The sequence below is a fragment of the Coloeus monedula genome (genome assembly GCF_965178545.1).
Source record: "Coloeus monedula genome assembly, chromosome: 5".
Taxonomy (NCBI): domain Eukaryota; kingdom Metazoa; phylum Chordata; class Aves; order Passeriformes; family Corvidae; genus Coloeus; species Coloeus monedula.
Genome location: NC_138785.1, coordinates 47,800,681 through 47,819,172, shown reverse-complemented (window position 1 = coordinate 47,819,172; position 18,492 = coordinate 47,800,681). Strand labels below are relative to the sequence as shown.

Below are 18,492 nucleotides of genomic sequence, written 5' to 3'. Positions count from 1 at the left end.
GAAGTCATCGGGCAACGAGCAAGCACGCACACTTTGCCCCCCTCCCCTACCCCGCTTTGGCCGCCCCCCCCCCCCCCCCCCCGGCAGCCTCTCCTGCCGGCCTGAGAAGCCGGGGAGATTTAGATCTACGAGGCTTTCAGCCATCACGTGTTTAAATAGTTGATATAAAACCCCGGCGCAGGGGATCCAGGCGGGGGGACTTTAAGACCAGCCCTCTCCAGGGACCCTTTTGTTCAGCTCTCAAACATAAGCACCTTCTCGACTCGCCAGGACTTCAGTGGCAACTTGGCCAAGAAGGAAAAGCCCGACTTTGGGAGAGCCGCCCCCGGCCTCGCAGCCTTCCGCAATGTCACGCTCCTTCTATGTCGACTCCTTAATCATCAAAGACTCCTCGAGGCCGGCTCCGTCCCTTCCTGAGCATCATCACGGCCAGGACTTCTTCATCCCTCTCAGCATGCCTTCTCCCCTCGTCATGTCGGTGTCGGGCCCGGGCTGCCCGTCCCGAAAGAGTGGCGCCTTCTGCGTCTGCCCGCTCTGTGTCACCTCGCACCTGCACTCTTCCCGCGCCAGCGGCGCCGGCGGAGCCATCCCTTTGCTCAAGAGCCAGTTCCCCACCGCCGCAGGCGAGGCCCAGTGCTGCTCACGGACCGGCCACGCTCACCACCCGCCGCAGCACCCGCCGCCCGCCGCCTCGGTGCCCGCCGCCGCCCTGGGACACCCTGCGCATCACCCACCTGCCTGCGCCGCCACCACCTACAGCGTCAGCGACCCCCGGAGGTTTCACTGCCTCGGCATGGGTAGGAGCCCTGCGGCCGCCGGGGAAGGGGGGCAGTGGGAGAAGGGGTGCCCCCAAGGGAGAGCGGCTGCCCCGGGTCGGAAAGCTGCTGGGGAATGTCTTCTCTCTCTCCCTTTCCCCTCCCTCCCCCCCTCATCCCTGTCCCGCTGAAGTTCGCATTTCTCTCCCGTCCAGGAGGGTCCGAATCCAGCCAAATTCAAAATGGGAAACGGATGAGGACTGCTTTTACCAGCACCCAGCTCTTGGAGCTGGAGAGGGAATTCTCCTCCAACATGTACCTGTCCCGGCTACGGAGGATCGAGATAGCCACGTACCTGAACCTGTCCGAGAAGCAAGTGAAAATTTGGTTCCAAAACAGGAGAGTGAAGCACAAGAAAGAAGGCAAAGGCACCCAGCGAAACTCGCACGGGGGCTGCAAGTGCAGCACCAGCCAGGGGCATTACCCCCGGTCGGAGGATGAAGAGTCTCTATCCCCCTCATCGGCTACCGAGGATAAAGAGATCTCCCCGTTATGAGCCCGGCTCGGAGCTCTGCTCCCGCCGCCGGGTCCCAGCCCGGAGCGAGGTGGCGGCACGGCCGCTTACCTGGCACCGCTGCCCACGGACGGCGGCCGGCTACCCTGCAGCGGGCTGGCCCTCCCCGCCGCGGAGGCTAATTGTCATCCATTCGCAGTAATAGAAAGAGATATATATAAATATATTTTCGAAATGTAAGTGTTTTAGTCGTGGGAGTTCAACTAAAACGTTATTTATGTAACCCCAAGAGAGGGCACCTGCTCTTGCTAAAATGTAACATGGGACAGGGCTCGCATGGTCCAGGGTGCCTTCGTCTGTATCCCCACAGGCAATTTAAAGGAAAAAAACTAAACGCATTTCAAACCGAAAGGCGAGACATAAAAAAAATGAAAAGCAAACTAAAACCTGTAGACAACCTTCTGGACGGACTTCTTAACAAAAATAAGAAAAGACATAAAGATCGGCCGTTTGGGTCTGGGACGGCTGTTTTTCTGTGAATAGTTTTATATAAAAAATATATTTATATTTATTTAAATAAATGAGATCAGACGAGAATTTAAATTTTTTTCTTCTTACCATTTCCCCCCCCCCCCCCAACTCCCCCTTCCTCCGACCAAGTGCCAGCCCAGTCGCAGCAGAGAAGATGGGCTGGCTGGGCAAGGTGCTTTTCTTTGCAGTCCTTGTCTGTCGTACGGTGAAAGCGTCGCTGTGTATGTGTCAGGTCTCCGTAAAGAGTAAAAATAAAAGCCATCGGCTACTAACACAAACATGTTTTCTGTTCCCCTGTGACTCGGGATGGCTGGGGGGGCGGAGAAGGGGGGCACTCCGCTCCGGCCGGAATGCAAATACGGCCGTCTTCTGAGTCCAGCAGCCCTGTGTTCCTTCCCAGCCGGAGCCAGCGCACGCCCTCCCGGCGACTGACAGCTTTCTCCCGTCTGCTGGCCCGGCGGCACCGCGCTGGGGACACGCGGCTGCCGCTGGCCCAGGGCCGCCGATCACGGCACGGGGCTGGGGCGAAGTTCTGTGCGCCGAGATCCCGCACACACAGCTCCCCGCCCCGCCGGCCTGGTAGCCCCGGCTCTTCCCTCACCGAGGGGCCTGGCTGCACACGTCGACCCTTAACTAGGCTGAAACTCCGCTTAAGTTATTATACGGGTTGATGTTAAGCAGAGATCAGGGATTTTTTTCCCCCCCGTCAGGCGCCGGAGCAGCGTTTGCTCTTTTCGGTGTTGATTCCATTAGGCGCCTTGACCAGGCTTAGGGAGAATATCTGAGTGCAAGCCCGTTAGGCTGAGACACGGTTGAAGTGCTCTGCAGTCTGCGTTGGGCAGCTCCCGGCCACGGCTCCCATCCGGCCTCTGCCTTAGGCAGCCCCATCCTCAGCTCCTTGCAGGAGAGTTACAGGGGCTGGTGCAGAGTGGGATGGACCTGGAGCTAGTCAGTCCCAAAGGAGCCCCTTTATAACTTTTTTTCCTAGTTCCTGCAGTACTGGCAGACACAATATATATACCAAGCAACGTAAGCAAATCAGAAGTGCCTTTTGCACATTGTTATTTCTCTCACCTTTTCCTTCCACTAATCCAATATACACTTTTGACTTCAACCTCCAAAACTGTACCAAAACATTTTCCGTAAATAATTCCCTCAACAATCCCTCTATTTCTTGTGTTTGATCCCTAACTTCGGAGTTTCAGCTCAGAAGTATGTCTCCAATTTGATTTGCCTGCAAGCACCCAGGATGCTGAAGAGAGACGCAGCCCCAGTGCAGTGACACTTGCACTGCTTGCCGGTCTTGGAGGAGAGGCCAGGTGCAGGGGCAGGGCTGGGGTGGGATGGAGAGAGCCTGGTGTGGGCAGTGCCCCACAGCCTGGACCAGCCTCAGGGCTTGGGACAGAGTCAGAGTCAGCACACCCACGTCTAACAGGAAGGGAAAGGCAGGACCGACATTTCTAGCCTGGACTTGGAAAACAAATACAAAATCTCACTGATCCATATCACTACCATTTCACTGCCTGAGCTGACTACAGAGGCCAGAAGTCCACATGCCAGCTGAGTGTCTGGGGATGTTGTTCACCCAAGTGGCAATCCTCTCATTTGCCAGGCTGGGGAGACAAAAGAGCCAAAGGCTTGAGGTCCTTGTGACTCCTTCCCAGGGGGACCTCATGGAGGGTCTGGCTGAGGAGGTTGTCTCCTGTTCCTCTAAAATCTGCTGAGGTGGAATCTGGAAACTGTTGATTCTCAGTTTCAGTTCGCCTGTGTCTAACTTGCTTCTATAATCACAGTGGGCCTTTTCCATCCTTGAAGCTCTGGGAGCAGGCGTTAGTTCCACAGATAGTACTGCCCATCCTCTCAGCAGTGTCATCCCATACTGTAACAGGAGGGAGTCAACAGGCCTGCAGCAGCCTGGGAAAGCAAAGCTTTTCTGGGTGAGAAAAAGCATCAGTCTCTGAAATCGAAGACTGAAAAACTCAATGATATTTTGAAACTTCAAAGATACACTTGATAGAGTGTATCTGTTCTCAGTGTAACTCTGTGGAAACATGCACCTCAGTGAATAAATTGGTATTTCCCTCTGTTTCTAGAAGATAAAGAGTAAGGTTTCTCTTCACTGCAAGTATTTAGTAATTTCTTAAAAATAGGATAATGAAGTTAGTTGATCTTTCTTATAGTAATCAATGCTTGCATGTATCTTTCAAGGTTGAGAGGTAATTGTGGCTTATCATCATCATCATCATCATCACATACAAACTGTCATTGAGACAGTTAAGACAATATTTCATTTTATTTCAAAGTAAATGTTTCATGCAAAAAACTTTGGAAAAGAGGAATGATGCAATGGTTTGACCCAACATATCTCAAAAAACTGATACAACCAGCTCAACCTGAACCTGGCACTGGGCAGTCAAAGTTGGTGTGACAGGAGCACCACTGCAAGTTGAACGCACCCTAATATGTAGGAAATGTGTTGTAGGGTTTCCATGTCCAGCATTCCATGTTCAACATTTCCATGTTCAACATTTCCATGTTCAACATTTTGAAATTTAGGCAAATTTACATTAAAATGCCTTGGGTTTTTCCTCCCCCTCCCATTCCTCCCCCCCACCCCCCCTTCTTCTTTCTATCCTTTCTTTTTCCTCCCACATAATGTGAAGTGCAATTTTTTCCCCCTCACTCATCCAGTGCCTAAGACAGGCGGTGTTCAGCTCCTGATGGAGCTCATCCTGGCATAACTTGGTGGCAGAGGAGTTGCCTGTGTCCTGGGTGGATTTCAGGTATGGGACAGCCCCTAATGCCCCTCTGGCTTACTTAGGCCCCCCAGCAGCTGCTGTGCTGGACCCCCCACAAGCAAGGATCCACAAGGGGAAGGTCACACACCTAAAGCCTGAGGGTTTGCACAAGAGATGCAAGACATGTTTGTGTGAGTGACCCTGTTACTGACCTTCTGTATCCTGTGGGGTTAGCATCTCTCCAGAAAAGTTTTCTCATCGAGATATTTATTTATTCTTTTCAATTAGAAAAAAAAATCAGAAGACGAAAACATCCATCTGGAGGAGTTTCCCTGACCTTGGTCTGCATGGCTGATACCAGACTCGTGGCACTGACTTCTCTGGTTGTGGGGTTGAACCTGCTTCCCTGCCCTGATCAGATATGTTAGCCCACGGGCAGCATTGGCCATGGGCTGCTGGAACTCTGCAGTGCCAAAGACACCACACTCCCTCAGCTGCTCTTTTAAGCCATGCCCTGAAGTCCCCACAGGTGCTGCTGAAACCTTTCCCTGCTGTCTGAACTCTTGCCACAATGTCCATTGCCAGCATCTCGCACTTCTACCCTGGACATGGGGAAGTGGAGGCCCTTGGGTCAGCTCCTTGCTTCCACCCGTGGTATAGTTGGGACACGGTGGCAGGTACACTCCAGAGATTCCCAGACCGAAGAGCTCAGTTCTGGCCGGCTGCACATCCTCCGTGGGGTGGATGGGTCAGGCTGGGCCTCATCAGTCAGGCCACAAGTACTCACGGAGAGGAGGGCTCACAGTGCAGGGATCCAGGCCAGGGGACTGCAGGAAACTTTCCTTCCTCAGTACCTCCGGTTTGGAGCTGGGGCAGAGAGAGGACAGGCTATCTAATCCGGCTGCATTCACCTCTAGTTTGTCCTAGTTTCCTACTCCCGCCCCTCCCGCTCGCCTAACCCCCACGGGACACGGCCTCGGGTGCGGCTCCCCAGTGCCTGGTGCTGCCCTTGCAGTCAAGGACAGCCGAATCTGCGGGAGCACTGCTCGGCGGCTCAGCTGCTGCGCGGGGCTCTTTTTCCGTCTTGCACGGTGCAGTCGACGGCTCAGCCGCAGGACGAGGCCACTGCCAGAAAGGATCAGGCCCATTGGGAGTTTCCGTGGTGACCGTGGGGATAAGACGGCCAGGAAGGGGCGAGTCCTATTACCACCGCTCCGGGACCCCAGCGAGCGTTCTGACACCAGCTCGGAGGACGCGGTCAGGGCGGTGAGCACTCCCATTCTGGATCCGAAGCCTAAAGATGTCCGCATGCAGTCCTTCGGGAAAGAAACTCGGCCAAAAAACTTTTTAATTTTTTTTTTCCTTCCACTACTGCTGTTGCGCAAGTTTTGGCGGTTGCTTGAAAAGCATGCTAAGTACGGGTGCCGGAAGCGCACCCCGCAGCCTCCGCGCACCTCCGTCGGCTGAACGGGGTCTCGGTCTGGCCGAGAAACCCCGGGGAAGGTTGGCAGCCCGGGCCCGGGGTTCCTGGGTGGGACCCCGGCCCTGAGAAGGCGCCCTCGCTCCGCCGGGCCCCCGCCGGTGACGGAAAGCCGTGCGCCGGGCAGCTGCCGGGGAGTCCCGCATGACAGCGGAATAACAAACAGCCCGAACCCACTATGCCACTCGGAAAACCTCGGGGCGTGTGTCCGCGCTGCAGCGCGCTCAGCCTCGCCGTGAAAGGGCCGATTTCACGCAGGATCTGCTCCGCATCCCTCTCCGCCCCCCTGCGCGCCTCCCAGCCGGCCCCGCTCAGGGCGATGCGCCGGCCTCGGCCCCTCCGCGCCTCCCCCCTGCCCCGACCCCAGCCGGCGTGTCCGGGGGGATTTAAGCTCTTGGAAGCGAACCCAAAGAGATCGGAAGCGTGTGCTGTGTGCTCTGGAAAAATAACTAGCTTCAGATTAATGAAGGAGTGACAATTTCAAGGCTAACGTTGGCACTGCCCAAGCCAGAGCGTGGGGAGCTCGCCAGGCTTTGCTTTATATTGTCTGCTTTTCTGAAGAGCAGACAAAGATGGATAGAGAGACATTGAAAAGCAGGAGGCGTATTTCAAACAGTTCAATAAAGAGGGTTGTCACTTAAAGACAAGAACCATAGTGCTTTGATGACTTTGTATTAGCCTTACCGTTTCAAATAAGTGACTCTACTCTCTTTGCGGAATTCACCGAGTTTTAGTAGATGACACTTCAGTGAAGCCGCTTTAGACAGGAATGAGAGCTCGTGACTGTGGGGCAAAGCTTCTCTTCGGGAGGGTTTTAGGTAGAAGATTGCTGATCCGGAGCTGCTTTTTTCTTCCCGTCCTTAAATTAAGGAACCTCGGTAAAATCGAGGTTTACAATTTTCGTGAAATCGCTCTATAAAATAGGGGAAAACGCTCCGCCTGCGTGTGAATGTAAAGAAGGCGAAAGGGAGACCTCGACGGCGCCAGCGAGAAACGCTGTCTCCCGGCAGAGCCCGGCAATACAGGGGCGGTCTTTCCAAACCAGTTGCTACACGCTCGGAGGAAGCACCGACACAGGGTGTTGGAAATAAAGTTGTATGGTATCCCCCAGGCAGACCACGCGTGTTCCCACCCGCGCCGAGGCACGGTCCCGCGTGTACGCGCAGTCTCTCCATGGTCGTGTCCCCTCAGGTCCCTGGCCCTTCCCGCCGCGTTCTGGTGGGACGATACCTTTCGTCTGTCAGGGGGGGCAGCCGGGCTGCCGCAGCCCCGGAGTGTCCGCGGTGGGAAGGGAAGGACGTGGCAGCCCTGCTGGGGGAGATTTTGCTGCCAAAATCGTTAATTATTTCATATATATAGATGTAAAATCTTTTTTTAAGATGGGGACCCCCGATCGCTGCAGCCCCCCAGGCTTTGAAGGCACAGCAAAAGGGCTTCACTGTGGGTTTGAGAGAACCATTTAGTCACTGTTTCATTAGGCACTATTTGAACCTTGCAACATGTGGTAATTTCTGGGGCAAACTGAAAAGGGGGGATTATGTAGGAGGGACACAAGGAAATTAGCTAACGGTTAATTTAACTCGTTTTCTGGTAGAATTTTCGATACATTCCTAATTGACTGAGGAGGCAGGTGAAGTCTTCAGTTCCAGGCAGACTCATTCACGGTGAGAATAAATGGCTCTTTTTCAACTCTCACTGCTCACAATATATCATCAGGGAAAAGACATGTAATGAATATGTTGATTTAGGGTTTTTTTATCATTATTATTAATGGAATTACACCCTGCTACGCAGGTGTGGGGGTAAAACCTATACTGCGATGAAATCAGATTAACAATGAAATGAGAATTTTATTAGCTTTCTATGTCATATAGACCTGGATTTAAACTGTCAAAACAAGAAACAAGAGGGGGTGTGGGGGGGGGAAAGTTAAGTCCGAAGAAAACAATGCCAGTCAATGGGCAGAAGTAGTAGCTTGGATTCCAAATGATAATTAGATGTAATTCACGGTGAATATTGACACTCCGTGCTCTACACCATTTATATCAAATAGAGAATGTATGATTAGCCCATAATGGCAAATCTCTTTTGAGCCCGGGGTTTGCCAATTAATCCTTACCACACCAATTTACAGTGAAACGGGAACACTTGGTCATAAGGTCCGAGGTTTAATAAAAGGTCGTGTCGGAAATAAACTCTGTCCGACGTTCCTGCCGTGTTAGCAAAGGGAAAGGGATCCGGCCCGATCGGAGCGTCCCGGGGGCGTTTAGGAGCAGCCCGGGGAGCAGCGGAAACGGAGCTGTGATGCTGCACTGGGCAGCTTCGGACAGCGGTGGGCTGGAGGTGACCCTGTGCTGGGGGCGGTGGGCTGGAGGTGGCCCTACGCCGGGGGGTGGTGGCGGCTGCGCTACCTGCGCGGTGTGCGGAGGTGTTTGGCGCAGCCAGGCAGGACCCGCCGTCGCCACAGGAGCCCGCCACGTCTGCCAAGGGCCCCTTTGTAACCTGCTATAGAAAATGGAGGTATTCTGCATGACAAAGCCCAATTAAGCTCGCTATTCAGGACTTCTGCAGCTGGTAGCCCATTGGGAGAGTGGGAGGAAACGCGAATATATTCATTATGCGAAGGGGCGGTGAGAAGTACCAACAACCGCGGGTCTGGGTTGGGTGTTGGGTATGTTTGTTTGGTGTTTTATGCGTCATTCCCGTTATCTGTATATGTAATTTGGTGGCAGGGGCGGTAGGAGGAGGAGGGGCGGGGTGGGCGCCGCCCGGGGCGTACAAATCCCGGCCTACGGAGGCCCCGGCGGGCCGGGTCTCGCTCAGAGCGGCAGGAGCGTCCCCTTGCAAAGAGGAGCAAGGAAAGCTGCCTGCCAGGCTGCAGGACAGGGCTGTGAAACTGTCGATTAATATACTAGCAAAGCTGTCGGTTTCCTGCAAGAATTCTCTCTCTCTCTTTCTTAATTGTCGCTCAACAGGGGTCAACTGTGAACTGCCAAGGGGCTTTCACAGGCTGAGTGGCATGAAACCCCGGGGTGGACTGAAGGCCATCCAGACAAAATACTGGAGACCTAACATTTAGACTGACCCAGACAATTCATTTATTCATTTGCTTTCCAGTTCTACCTTCCTGAGCCAACAGGACATAATATATGCATAGCTGTAGTTGGTATGTAAAACACAATTTCAAACCTCAAAATCCAAAGTGTCTGAGAAATATCATACATGTTGTAGTCATCTTACTCTAAATAATCTGACTCCTATAATACCAGAGGTGTTTTAGCTCAGACCTATGTGCTACTGCACAGACAGCTGTGCTTGGAATCACGGTCTTCAACCCTGACCACCAAAGCATACATGTGTGCACGGATCATTCCCTTTCCTTCTGTAGAAGTATAACATGACAGGGAAAATTCAATCTGTTTTTATGCTATGAGTGCTTGCAGTCTTCTCAAAATGGCATGAAGTTTAAGCCAGAATGTGGTCAACCACACATGCAGGAGATGCAAATAGGATTAAGTCAAGGAGCATAAGACATGTAAAATGCATTTGAACAAAACTTGGTATTCTATTTTTTCTCCAGTATGTTTAGATTTCAGCTAACCTACCACCCTTATTGCATTCTTCTAGAACAGTTTTCAGAGTAGCCATGGCCTCAAATCCTCAGGGTTGCTACAGAAAAGCAAGTAGACATCCCCAGTTTAGGTACTGTGAAGGAGAGAGACACTCCTTTTTGTTTCAGTTCCTTTGAAAGACCAGTCCTGGCTTTTGACACATCTTCTGGAGTGGATAGACAGGGATCCTATGCTGACTTGGGTTGAACTAGTAGTCATAAAGACACCGCTATGTCTTTAGACATGTGCTTGACTCAACCGAATACAGGAGAACAGTGTAGGTGAGTCAATCTTGCTTGTCTAAAATCCGTAATAACCCTGACGGGAGCTAGAAGAGTAACAGAAAATTGCTACTTGATGCCATTAAGATCAGTTTTAATTTTGCTGGCATAATTTTTATCCACTTCCATAGTTTTGTTTTGAAATCACATTTTTTGACAGTCAAATGGAAAGCCATAAGGAGGGGTTTTTGTTGTTTGTTTTTGTTACTGTTTTTAAGCACAACCTGCCAATTTCATATTATCAGTTTGAAATCATTATTGAAATGCTGCTGCCATTAAGAAAAATCACAAGAGTTTTTGGGTGTTTTGTTATTGTCCATTTTCTCTTGCTAAAATGTTTTTCAAGGTCTGATTTTTCTTATATAATTAGTGCAGGACTGAGTGGGTTTAGGCAATGTAGAGTTTAATAGGTTGTGGCAGTTCAATGCACTGGATTTTTAGCAAAAGTTGTCAAATTGCAGTAAAGTTGTCAAATTTTTTCTCTTTTCTAATTTCTATTAAATATGAGTAATGACTGTATGCACAGAAAGTAGCTCTCAAGCTTTTTTATTTTTTCTTTCTTAGGCAAAGGTAAAATTCATTGAGTTCCAAATGCATCTTACTCCCCACTAGTCTGCCTCAGCAATGGATTTCTTCTTGAGACAGTCTCGCAGTTTGTGATAAAATGAGCAGACCTTTTTATCTTCAAAACCAACTATCAGAATGAGTTTAAGCTAGAAATTTGATTTAGGGATGCAATTGAGACCTTGCAGGTTAGCTGCCATTATAGATGAGCTTGAGAAGAAGGAAAACCCCAGCAAAAGATCTTTTCCAAAACAGGCACTGAATCCCTCAGACTCCTTGATTTGGGACTCGATACTTTTGGAAATATTCAGGATCAAGAGATCATCACCTTCATACTTGGAGGGTTTCTTCATTGTCTGTACTATCAGCATAGGTAATAGGACCAGCAGTTATTTTGCCCTGTGTGAGGAGGTGTCTCCATGGGGTGGCAGGACATGTCCCCTGCCACAGTGCTGACCTGAGCCACTTGATGCTGATGAGATTGGAGCAGCAGTACTGGAGCTCACCATCCTGAGGGTAACGGCATTGTGCCCATCAGACAAGCAAAGGGGGTGATGCTACTTTTTGCATTGAGGGAAATCATGTACAAGTAAATGAAAGTAAATCCTGAGAAGTGCAGGCTGCCAGAGTGATGTGTCAGCCCTGTTTATGCTGGAGTCTCATGAAAGAGGACAGTGTTGTTGCTGAAAAGGATGGCCTTTGCCTCTGGTCATTCACAGTTCTCTGGACTGTCCCATGTTTTGCTCTTTTTTCTTTCCTATGGAAACTTCTGCCCTTGCCTTCATTCCATTTCTTGAGAAATACAAAAAATCAAAGGATGTGATCAGGTCATCCTGTTTATAGCCCTGCACCTACATGGGAGGAGAGAGCATCAGTACATCTGTATGACTTCTACACTTTTCTAATTGGCATTGGCTAATAGATCCCAAAATTGCAGGGGAGCTGAGTGGGTGGGACAAGCTTGAGAGACAGACAGGGGAAGGTTCAGACAGATCGCTGTCATAAACTTAATCTCTTTAGAATATGAGATTTGCAGTATCAGCTGCTGGTAGAACCTGCACTCCCATAGCTGCTAGGTCAAAGTTGAGATGGTTTAAAAAACCCCTTCAGTGTAAATGCAGACTTTGAAAGAATTTATTCCTGAGGAAGACTTTTGCTGTGCTTGAGATACAGGGATATCAGCCTGAAGCCATAAAGCTGACATACTTTGCTGGTCCTTTGCCTATAAGAGGTAGGGGGTTTTGACTTAAAAGGAAAAGACTTGCATAAAATTACAGGAAGAGGAGAGAGTAAACATAGTGCATATTTAGAGCAACACTGATCTGTTGTTGTTTTCAAAACTGGTGTTTTCCCCTTGTTAGTCTTGTGTTTAATTCTTCCCATACTCTAAAGAGAAATGGAAAAGATTCACTATTTTTTTCCCTATTTTAGTGTTCTCCCCAATGCCCTTCCCACCAAGGGAAACTCCAGGGCATTTGAAGAAATTTGACATTTGAAATTAAAGACTATTTTTTGTGTAAAAAGATAAACAGGAAATATAGATGCTTGAAAACTATTTCTGTCTTACCCTAATCTAGAATGGCCAGTTTCAACTTCCCCAGCCTCTGCAGCAAGCTGCAGTTCTCAGCCAGCATGTCCCCCTCTGTATCTCCACCTTGGCTTTTCCATTTCATCTTATTCAGGTTTCAGCTTATCTTGAGGGAACTTGTGAATCTTCTAGGTCACATTTTGCAGCAATAATTTTTTTTTTTGAAATTTTCATAGGAAAGCAGGGTGTATTATATCCCAGCCTGTCTACCACATAATGCTGTCTTTCACAGAATTACCAACACAGAAAAAACTGGTTTTGCTGGATTTGTGTTATTCCCTTTTTCTTTCTGGAGGTCGTTTAGGAATGAGATAAGGAAATGCTTCTCTTTCACTTTTTAAGATCTTTACTCTTTGGAAACAAGCGGAATAATGTCAGGAAATGGTTTATTGTTCTTTTGTTGGTTTTATACACATATGTACTATTAAACATGTGCATGAACTGTTCTTTCTGCACACTGAAAGCAACTATAGAAACACTTAGGAAATTTTGTGTTTGAAAAGATTATTTACTAATCAAAATGGTATACATTTGCAAAGGCATGTTCTTGGCAGGGGACGCTGGCGAGCCTACAAAATTAACAGCTCTACAGATGGGCAACGTCCAGGTCTGAAACAAGGAGTGAAAGAAGACATGGTCCAGCCAACTCCGACGGAGGGACTTTAATGGGAAACAGTCATTGGACCAATTTGCTCCAAGATAGAATTTGAATTAATGCCACCTAATGGAGAGTGGGAATCATTGCAGCAGAAGAAAAGATGGAAGTTTGGGGTCAGTTCGGGGGAGCTGGGTGGTGGTTCCCCCCTGGGCTCTCTTTGGAAGGTATGGTGAAAGCAAAATGTGAAAGTTGGAAAAAAAAAACCCAACTGGAGAACAAAAGTTTTCCCTAAGAAAAGGAGTATTTTGATTCATTGGTGATTTTACTGTTCAGGCTGCCCGACTGTATAAAAGAGAGAACAGGAATGACCATCAAATCAAAGAGGGGACGGGGATTTGAAAACTTCATTGTTATTGTAGTTAGAAGAGAAAATGGCACAACATGAATCCATTCTAGGGGCAATGATTGTAAATGAGAAAGGGAATGGCACAAAGGTAACCCTTTCCAGTCCTAACAAGGTACACTTGTGTGGTCCTAACACCCTTTGGCTCTCTATTTTGTGTAATTTGCTGGTTTCTCTGCTAGAATGACTGCACGCTTGTAGCCCTGCAGCAGAGAATTAGCAAATACATCTTCATCTTTGGAGAACAGAAATTTCCATTGTAAGTACATTAATGCTGATCAATAAATATATTTTAACTGTTCTACAGCTTCATGAAAGTGATTTTACAGTGACTAAAGCAATGCTTTCTGTATAAGCCTATTCCATCCACTTAGAGCACTCAAAAAATGGGATGTTTTTGCTAAGATGAACTGTTTTCTCAGCAAAAAAAGGTCAAGGGACAAACATTTCAAACCCTGTGCCTGGCTCAGATATGTGCAAACACAACTGGAGTTACAAACAAACCTTGAAGTGTCCATGCAAACATGAGTTTGCACAAGCAAAGCAGGATGTATATGTAAATGGGAGTTTGCTCACATACACTAGCTAGCTGGAGCAGAAAGCAGCATGAAAGTTTTGCTGTAATTATTTTAGAAAGTGAAGCTGGATGGTGATATTTGCCTGGGCCGCTTCATGCTGTTGGCCATTTCCCACCCTCCTGGGAAAGCACTGAGAAGGCTTTGCTGGTTTGTAGGCAGAGCTTGGCGGGCTTGTAAACAGCTAGAAGAAGAGTAAAAAAAGGAATTCAGGAGTGAATTACAGCAAGGGTCCAACAGATCCCTATGGAAAAACCTCTGGGGACTGTTAGAGAGCTGTTGACTGTTAGAGAGCTGCTAAATCTTAAAGCCAGAGTTGGAGTAGGGCTACAGCAGGACTGAGAGTAAGTGTGGGCCAAGGTGAAAGCCAAGTCTCTCCAGTTAGGTGACTCTCTAACTCTCATGGTAAATCTTTTGTAGACCAGTGAATTTGTTAACAGAATTTGTTAAAAGTGGATTACAAGATTTTGTGACTACTATAGATATCTACGTATCTCTCTATATATCTCTACATACACACTTGGCATAGTATCAGAACACTCAGAAAATGACAGCATTATACATCTTTTAGCAAATAAATGACAATTTTAAGAGATACTTATGGGGGGAAATATACCTAGGCTAAGCTTATAATGTAGATTAGATTTTTTAAAAAAAGATATGTAAAGATAAAAGATAAGGAGATGGGATGGGTGATGGCTTCACTTCTAGGTCTTCTAGTTAGGTCTTCCATCTAACACAAAAAATGTTTGTATGCTTCTGTTTTAATTATCCATGCCAGAGGAATTTCCTATTTTTCCTATTTTGCATTTTTCAATACTTTTTGGTACTTAATCTAAAAATTCTCCTTTTTTAGGGCCCTACTGCCCTTCTGCTATTGTGGTATTTGGAAGTTACCCATCACGTATGTATAGCCACTGATCTCATGTTAAATTTATTATCAGTATTCTGAGTCAAAGGAATAGGTTTTGAAGCACAGGAGAAGACTGGAAGTGCTATGTGCTGAAATAAGTGCAATTGTTTATTTGAATGGATGGCAATGCATTTGCGCTTCTCAGCAACATGAGGGCAAAATAATTTTCCAGATATGCAGGTTATGAAAGAGCAGGAGGTGCTAACGTGTTGTCTAAATGAAATGTATTGTCTCTGAAGGTTTATACTCAAATGCAAACCTGAAGAGACTGATGTTGGTATTGCTTTCAGACATCCACAGGAAAATGAGCTAATGCATTTATGCAGCAATGGCATCATCACCAATGCTGTGGGCAACCCAGAAATAACAGCAATGCAGGAGAATTTCTATCAGCTTTCTTTTTCTATTCTTCTAAGGCTTCATTAGACCAATATTAACCCTCAAGGAACCAAACTACTTTGCTGCACTTGCTATGCAGAGCAAACTGCACCTTGATTCAAAATAGTTCTCTGCTAAAATTGTAGGGAAAGCGGTCACTGTTTTTATAGTGCTGTAGCTGATTTTATTTATTTATTTAAGTTTCTCAGTTTCTTGCATAAAGTGTTGTTTGCTGGAGCTTCCCCCATCTGTTTCTTAGAGAACAATTACTGACACTTCTTGTTCTTATGTTGAGTGAGGAGGATGAAAATAATGCACCACTGAGTACAGATGATCAGAGATGAGACCAAAGGCCAAGTTCTGCAAATGCTATTGTCTCTGTTACTCACTACTCAAGATCAGCCCAGTATGAAGGACTGCTGCTGAATGCTGATACATTTGTTTATACCCTTGAGCCATCTGCCCTTTTGCACTCAACAGATTGCCATTCCAGTGTTCTACGTCTCCCTATAGGTCACCCAAAAGGTTTGGAAGAGGGAAGTGTTTCACTTTGAGGAATGCCTACTCTTCTAGAGCATGTTCCTCTGAAACCAGTGACAAAGCACTCCTTGATTTCATTGGCTGCAGGGTGAGTTCCTAAGCTAATATTGACTGACATAAGAACTTCGAGAACTTTGGGCATACAAACCCTAGACTGTAATGCCACACAAGATGGCTATTCCTATTACATGCTTCTATGCATTGTCATACATTACTCCTCAAACACCTACATTTTCAGACAACAACAACAAAGAATGTGCTTTATTAAATGTTCAGGGAGAGAATTTTTATACTGAATTACTGTGCACACTAGATTTTACTGTCATTTTGTGGGCAACAGACCCTTGGCTTTGAGATCCAGGTATACTACTAAAGCTTTACTGCAAATTTTGAGAGATACATGTATTTCTGGTATTCATCGTGAAAACTTGCAGCCTTTGCTCTGTAGATGGTGAGGCACTATAACAAGTGCCCATTCATTCAAAAAAGTCCAGAAAATACAAATGCAAAAAAAAAATTTACACACAGTAAGACACCTTCGGTGGAAATGCCATTTGTTATGTTTTTTTTCTTTCAAGCAGAAATGTGAACACAGGTTATTTTCTGTTAATACTGAATGGTAACATTTTAAGCACATATTTGAAAACAACTTTAGCTTAAGCACAACAACCCAAGGAAAAATAAATAACATATAAAAAGCACAGGTTTTGTCCATTTTAGCATACTTATTTTCCTTCAGGGACTGTATTCCAGCCTGCTTAAAAACCTCTTAGACGGGATGCCTGAAGTGAGACAAAATGAACTCTCACTGGCAGGAAGAAAAAATCCAAGTACAAGAATTGGCAATGCTATATATTTTATAGGGTGTCAGAGCTACCTGTTATTTCACATTTCCTCAGACTGCAAAAATGTGAGAACTGTCAAAAACAAGACAGCCACCCACCCTCTGCTCTAAGTAACGATTATAAAATGTTATAAGTATGCCTCAGCATTTACATACATACTTTCTTTTTTATTTTTTTTTTTGTTGATAAAATTGAGTATACAGCATTGTCAAGGGAATATTTTTACTTTTTATGTGCCTAAAATACTCAGCAGCGTGTTCAAATTCTTTGGAAAACAGTCATTATACTGCATAGAGGATTTCAGCTTGAAATACTAAAAGAGCTTTAGAGAGAGAGACACACATTTCACTGTAAGCAAACATTTCTGTCGCTTTGAACACAAAAGATGTCTTGTTTATAGTATTTCAAGTGAACCATTCTAGAGGTACTGTAGTGGATTTACAAGATGAGTTGACAGTGCTATTGTTAATCCCACTCACCAGTGTAAGTGCACTGGGATTTCCCCTTGGGAACCTAGTCCAACAGGCCTTTGAATCAGAAGACTTTCTTATTTGATGATTTCTTTACTGACCTGGTCCTCCTTCTACTCTGCAATAGGTCAGCTAAAGGCATGTGCTCTAAAGAGAAATCTTGAGAGTAGTTTCTAACTAGAGGTAACAGGGGATTGATGCTCTTAGTATTTTGTGTCCATTGCATTTCTCATCGCTATGGCTATACACTGGCAATGTTCCCTTTTAATTAGAGAATTCAAAATTGTTTGAGCCCACTTCAAAGGTTAAGTATGTGATTAAGTGCTTCCCTGAATCACTCTCTGGAGACACCTCTCTCTTTCCATGAATGCAGAGGCGACAAACTCAGCTTGAGTACCTGCACACAGAAGGCTAGTGCTGGCTACTCTGAGCTCCTTCTTGGTGGATATGACTGTAAAGAAGGCTAGACGGTTTTTCATTTTCAGATCTCATATATCAAGCCCCATCAGCCAGTGTCTTCCTCTCTTGGTCTGTCTGGTGGTATAAAAACCTCATTCAAACTGGCTTTACACTCTCTTGGGCAAATTCTGCTGCTCATTATGCTACAGCTCTGAAGGCTGCAGCAGTGGGTGTCTTCTGCTCACAAGTTTGTCTGATGCTCCCGCTGGCTTTCTTACTACTAAATGTTAACCCTTAATGTTTGGGAGAAAAGTAATTTTGGATGTATTCCATGCCAGCTCAGAAATTACTATGAGATTTTCCTACACTTTTTCCCATTTTATTTGGGCACAGGGTAGTGATGTAGAAAGACCTGGAAGAATTTTTCAGGTGTAGAGTTTTTTTTATGTGGGTGGGAGGTCTGCTCTCCAGTCCTGCCCTCTCTATATTCCTTATATTCATCTTTGCCTCTGTGAACTTTTTATGGATCTTCCTGGGGAAGGTTACTCCTTAGAGAAAGTAGTAACATCTCAGAGGGGTTTTGTTTTGGATCAGGTGCTCTAACAGAGGAAACCCGGAATAATTTGACTTAGGAATAGCAGTTATGGGCAGATGCATAGTCAGTCTGGTGTAGTGACTAGACATTAGTCATTTAGTAGGCAAGAAAGTAAACCCACTGGCCAAAAAATGTAGAATAAGTGAGGTCAAGCCTCTTGCTTCTCCCTGTTCCTCCATCCCCATCCAACCTGTACCATGGCTGTCAGAGCGTGGGGTGTGCTTCAGAGTGAACTCATCAGAGCAGCTCACACTTGGTTGCTGTATGGCAAGTACGTCAGGAAACAATAGGGACTGGGATTTTCTGCTCTCACTGTCATAAAGTCAAGAGCTATTGAGGGAACGCTGCTCATGCAGTCTTGGCAAAGAGGCAAAGATTGGGCAAAAGCCTACGAGGCCTGATTGGTATCTACTGCGCTATTTTGACAACTTTTTAAGAAAAAAAAGAGAGGGTAGTACCAGATTTATCTAATACCTTAACTTCTGTGAAGTTTTAGTTAGAAGCACCTCTGCACATGATATAGATTAGTTACAGATGGAGAGGATACATACAGGATACAATATTACATACACTTTTATTGATGACATTGCTTCTTCATTTTGATGTTGACCTCAGTTTCAGGTCATCTTTATAAGTTTCTGTATTTGGCCCCAGATTTACGCTGCTTGTATATTGTCCACACAGAGTGGATTGCTTAGTATGCTTTGCTTCCTT

At 46.5% G+C, this 18,492-nt stretch overlaps 1 protein-coding gene across 1 annotated transcript; it reads left to right on the top strand.

The window, feature by feature from the left end:
* Positions 1-346: 346 nt before the first annotated feature.
* Positions 347-1,311, top strand: GSX2 (GS homeobox 2; the record flags this gene model as incomplete). The annotated part of the gene is made up of 2 exons (XM_082281525.1): positions 347-797; positions 971-1,311. The coding sequence occupies 2 exons, from the start codon at positions 347-349 to the stop codon at positions 1,309-1,311; spliced, it is 792 nt and encodes a 263-aa protein (XP_082137651.1).
* Between the last annotated feature and the right edge of the window lie 17,181 nt (positions 1,312-18,492).